Below are 5,761 nucleotides of genomic sequence, written 5' to 3' on the forward strand. Positions count from 1 at the left end.
ATATAAATAAAAACCATAAATTTAGCAAATGACAACTGAGTTATATTATGCTAAAATTTTCTTTCTAACAGTTTAGCAAATGACAAATGAGTTATGAAGAAATAATACCATATAATTTTTAAAAGCATAGCCATTCTTAAATATTTTTTGAATAAATGATTATTTTTAAATTTAATCAACTGAAAATAATATTCGTACAATTGTATTAGTCAAATTCTACTTTTATTGATGTATGTTATATATTAGTGCTGCATGTTTTAGGTAACATTTTAATGATGCACGTTTTTTTAAATCTCTATTATTAAAATTATGCACGTAAAGATAACTCATGAGTTTCCTTGGTTGATTAAATGACATTATGTCCAAATTTATTTAAGAATATTTCATTAAGGTAACTGAAAAAGACAAACAATAAAATAGGAAGTTTAAATTCATTTAAGCATATTTCATTAATTTAACTGAAAAAATAAGTAATAAATTAGGTAGTTTTATTCGTTTTAGGATATTTCATAAATGCAACTGAAAAATATAAACAAAAAAATAAGAAGTTTAATTAATGAAGTAAGAACATTTTCAAACGAATACTTCTCTTTTGATAATATAGATGGAAGGATTCTCTGGACATTGACTTGTTGTTGCAGTGGGGCAAAGCTAATTTTCATCCACGCGTTACTCTCCTATAAAATTCACACATCATATTCTATATTCTTGTATTATTTATTCAAAATAGATTAGCGAGTTCTTTAGTGTCGTTTTGCTGATGTGTCCAAGTGTCTAGCAGAGGATTAAAGCAAACATAAAAAAAAAAAAGTTAAAATAAGAACGAGTGAGAGAGAAAACAGACCAGGAGGAAGGATTGAGAGACACATGGGTAAAGTGAGAACTGCTTTAATTCCATATTTGTCTGATAGATTCCCAATTACTGGCATCATCACCATCGTCCCCAACCCTATTGCCTTCATTAATAACACACATTATCTTACTAGATCATGTCTATAATCGGTTTATAAACTGGACACATTTCAATTTTGTGGCCGACATAAAATGAGTTATATGACCTTTTTGTCTTAGGCTGTCTGCATCAAAAATCTCTCAAATGTGAGTTTTTCAAACGTTAGAAATTGTGTTACAAAAAAAAAAAGAAATTATAGTCCAGAAACTCCAGTTGAAACAATAAATATATTCATAAATAGTATACGTTATTCGTTTTACAACAATCATTGTTCAAACAAATGAGAAACACTGGGTTTATGCATTGTGTAACTTAGTATTTAGGGAAGGAAAAAAGTTCCTTTTTTGAAATAAAAAATCGTTTTATGTCGAAAACAAAAGAAAACCTTCTTTAAATCACTTAGGTTGTAAGAACCAAATCAACTTATCTGGGTAATAGGCTCTCAATTTCATGTTTAGAGACATCAGATGTAGATAGCAAGAAGAAGACACACAATCTTTAACAATCAAGATGTAGAAGATAAAAAAATGATGTAGAAGACATCAGACAGAGATGTAGACAGAGTTCAGCAAAAAGAAACTTAGCCCAAAAAAGAAAGAAGAAACACAATCTTTAAGTAACAAACAAAAAAATTCAGATTTAAGTACCACTTGTTGAAAACCGGTGAGATAGACGGCTAGAGAACATGCGTCGTCTGGTGAAGAGCAAACGGCGGCGACGGTGACGTCAGTAATCACGGGGCCTTCCATGAATCCGGCGAAGCCAGACAAGAAAACAATAGTCAACATGTGTCGCATCCCAACGAATCCATCATCCATCATCACCATCAATAAACCAAGCAAAGTAGTGTGTAAGATTTGTTTCGATTTTGACTAAAAGGGAAAAAGCTTATTATTATCCAAGATAACATATGTTTTTACAACTCCGCTGATATTTTTTCAGTCTATATTATAAAAATTGGGTAGAAGCATGTTCCATCAGATTGTTGAGGATACTTTGGTATTTTAGTCACTCTCCTTTTCTTTATTACGGACTCCGTCAACTAGAAACCATCTCTGTGTGTTACAAAAAAAAGTCACTAAATTTTTATTAATGAGTAAATTGTCACTATTTGTCGTTCATGTGTTTTTTTTTACAAGTGTTCGTAGATAAGTATTGGGCTCTAAATCTTAACGGCCTGACTGATTCCAAATAAAATTTAATTTTGGACTTTAATAGCTTAAGAAATCAAAATATAGGTCACCTAGCTTTAGATTTCCATTGCCTAGAAATATAACGGTATTTTTTTTAGTATTGGATGAACTCAAGAGTAAGTGGTCAAGACTCAAGAAGACTTGAGAGATCATCTTTTCTATATTCATGCTAGTTGTAGGTAAGACTGGGAATGAGTATACCACCTATCTGGCCACGACTGATTTATTTTACGATTTACGATTGGAGACAGCTTCGTGAGACGGAATTGTAATGTTTGAGTGCGGAAATGACAAACGTTACCATTCAGACAAACTGTGATTAATAGTGCGTACTTGACACAAGAACGCAACTATAAAAAAAAAGTTATAAGTAGCTGTTTTTTGCTTGTTCTATTTCTTGAACGAACTGCACATGATTCATTTCCCGTTCATTTATGGTGTGGATTATAGTGGCCTAGATGTGTTTTTCTCACTAAACTTTTTATTACTATTTAAAGTTAAAATACTCGTATCTATACTATTAAAACATAAATAAGTTAGACCCAACTTGCTTTTGGGCGAATTTTCTTTTAAAACTATAAATTAATTAATTCGAGTATAACATTAATTTTAACCCTAAAAGCATCATTAACGGTATAGTTGTTAAATCGAGCATCTAGATAATAATATATCAATATTTTCTCAAAAATATTTTAGCTAAAGTGTTAATCAGAAGATGACACTTGGCTTTGTAGTATCTTAAAGCATCTTCTACACGAAACGATTGGGGTGTTTTTAAAATTCTCCCTCCTTTTTATTTTTTTTAATTATATTTTTAGTTAGAATTTTTTATAAGAGCTTGCCGTTAATGGTGCTCTAACAAACAAAATTTAAATATCGGTAAACTTATTTATGGTAAGACTTTAAATAGAGTAATTATTGATGACTGATATTAAAGATACAATTTTATGGTAAGACTTTGAAACATCATAATTTAATCCATCAAATTTGTTAGAAACAGATTGGTGGTTCTACGATTAACGAATTTAATCCATCAATTTTTTTTGAAAAATTATATTAAAGCTCAAATAGTATTTTCATCATATAATTACATCTTTTCCCGGATTTAAATGACTAATTTTAAAACTGGTTACAATTTGCAAGACAAGATATTTATTATCAATATATTCTTTGGTTTTACTTTTGAGATAGTTTTTCTATATTTTGTGAAATATTGGCATCTATGAATATTCACTTTAGATATTATTAAAATATTATAAATGAGAGAAAATCGTAGAACCACCAATCTGTTTTTGTAAATCATGTTATATTTTTATTACCAGTAAATAAATAAAATCAATGTATATATCTCGAAAATAATTTAGAATATCCCTCTATGTTCTTTTTTACAATATAATTTCTAATATTAGTTTCACAACATATATGTGAAATATATTTTACGTATAAATATGTTATAATGACTATGTTTCCCGCTAAGACCTTTAAGAAATTTAATTGTTAGAGATTTGCACATAAATTTATAACGGTAAATCACTAAATATTTCTGTTTTTTATATCTGACAATAATAATTGATTAATTATAGTTAAAGCTATTTTCTCGCATTTTTGTATCTACATTATAATAACATGATTTTATTTTCACTAAAATAATGAAAATATATGGTCGTGCAACATTTGGTCATCCTTATATTGTAAATAGCTTTCACATAATAAATTTTTCATTACAGTGATATACATAAATTAAAAATTTATACAAATATATTTATATATTATGAGATTGTTTCTAAATAGAAAGCGCTTCCATGAATGGACCAAATATGAAATGGGTTTGAGGCGGCGTTTAAATGGGTAGTTCCCAAATGTGACGGTTTCTCCGAACAAAATATTTGATATGTTTTATTAGATTTTCACAACTTAATATATCACGCTTTGAAAGCGCGAATCAAAATCTAGTATATTTTAAAACATATATGTTAATTCATTATGCAATTTTTACTGCAAAACGAATAATATTTGTCAGTACAAAAAAATTGGTTTTCTCTTTCTTTTAAAATATGATCAAATGTTTACTTAATTTTATAAATTTTTTATCATTAACATGAACAGACTCAACTAAGACTCTGCAAACCAAACTGGTAACTTCGCTTCCATATTAATGATAAAAGACAGTGGTTTATGTGCACTACGTGGAAGATTGGCCGCCCTTTTATTCAGCGTTCGAGATCTATGAGTTTTGAGTGACTGAAACTTACTTTGAAGATATTGATATCTTCCAAATAACTTGGAAAGACATATATTCTTCTAGTCCTGAAACCATCTTCACCAATTGAGAGTAATCCGTTGAAAATGTGACATGAAACTATTGTAATTCCTCATACATTCCATTGCCCATATGAGCTCTTCTGTTTCCGCATGAAGGGGTGATATAGGCTGGCTCTCGTATTCTTTGCCCCCATCAGTCCATCAAAACTTTCTACCGTACTATACCATCCTTGTCCCGAATAATCATCCTGATCTTTCAATGACTCATCCGTAAAACTCCATCTTCCCGGTATCGTAGGTAAACTTGTTACCTCCAAATTCCTAGATTGGTTGACCCTTTGGGTGAATATTGCATGTGCCTCGGCCCAAAATAATGATTCAATTTCTGCCAATTTGAAAATATCTCTAAGATCAATATTCTACAGTTAACGCAATTGCACCATATTATTTATAAACCTCACACTTGTTTTGTATAACACGTGAACCAATATTATATCGTATCATATTTAGGAATTATCCAAAATTTTCTAATTTTACGAATTTATTTTATTTTATATTAATTTTTAATAAAAACTGTACTATTTTCCTATCAAAATTGCATAACTTTTCTTTTAATCAAAACCACTCTAAGTTTTATATCAAAACCCTATTTACTCCACCTATCGCATGAATGTAACTGTTAACAGTACCGCACTTTTATTCCTCTGCTTATAGTATCAAATCCATTTATAATTTGTACCCTTATTGTATCAACAAAACTGAAATATATTCATCTCTTATCATCCAGTTAACGCCCATGTGATTGATAAAAGAGTATTTGCACTCCCTATCCATACAATTTACCATATTTAGTGATCTACCTAAACACACTGTTGGGCACTGTCCTTTTCTTTATATGACCATGGTTCCTATCGAGCATGGAAGCTACTGTGGATATGATCAAATCTGTAAGAGAGATCTTTGCAAATGGGGATAAGATCGTTATTTTGCTCACTCCATCATCACTATTTGCTCCAAAGTTTTACTGCGTTAGGCAAATTCTTAATATCCAAATTTTTTTTTTTTTTTTGTCAACAACATTTCAGACTCATATAGACTCTGTAAACCACCCCGGGGGATATTGATCCATGTGGACGACGAAAGACGGCTGTGTTCTGGCACTGCGTGCTAGTTTATCCGCCTTTGCATTTTGCGTCCTTGGTACGTGTATAATTTCTGAACGTATAAAACTCTCTTTCAGAATCCTGATATCTTCCAAATAACTTGCAAAAGCCGGCCATTCTTCGGGTTCCGAAACCATCTTCACCAATTGAGAACAATCCGTTGCAAACGTAACTTGGAATTGTCTTAAGTT

General features: G+C 30.4%; 1 protein-coding gene across 3 annotated transcripts in view; it reads right to left on the minus strand.

Annotated features, from left to right (window-relative positions):
* The window catches only part of LOC106303816 (multidrug resistance protein 2-like), a 5,305-nt gene extending 3,403 nt beyond the window's left edge, over window positions 1-1,902 (minus strand). The window contains exons 1-2 of one of the 3 annotated variants that reach the window (XM_013740144.1): window positions 1,600-1,902; window positions 845-956 (exon numbers count right to left, since the gene is read on the minus strand). In XM_013740144.1, the coding sequence (XP_013595598.1) occupies window positions 845-956; window positions 1,600-1,779 (292 nt within the window). In that variant the 5' untranslated portion in view covers window positions 1,780-1,902. The remainder of the gene's footprint in view (window positions 1-844; window positions 957-1,599) is intronic. The other 2 variants (XM_013740145.1, XM_013740142.1) reach the window with 2 other exon arrangements.
* Between the last annotated feature and the right edge of the window lie 3,859 nt (window positions 1,903-5,761).

The sequence above is a fragment of the Brassica oleracea genome, chromosome C7 (assembly GCF_000695525.1).
Source record: "Brassica oleracea var. oleracea cultivar TO1000 chromosome C7, BOL, whole genome shotgun sequence".
NCBI classification, from domain to species: domain Eukaryota; kingdom Viridiplantae; phylum Streptophyta; class Magnoliopsida; order Brassicales; family Brassicaceae; genus Brassica; species Brassica oleracea.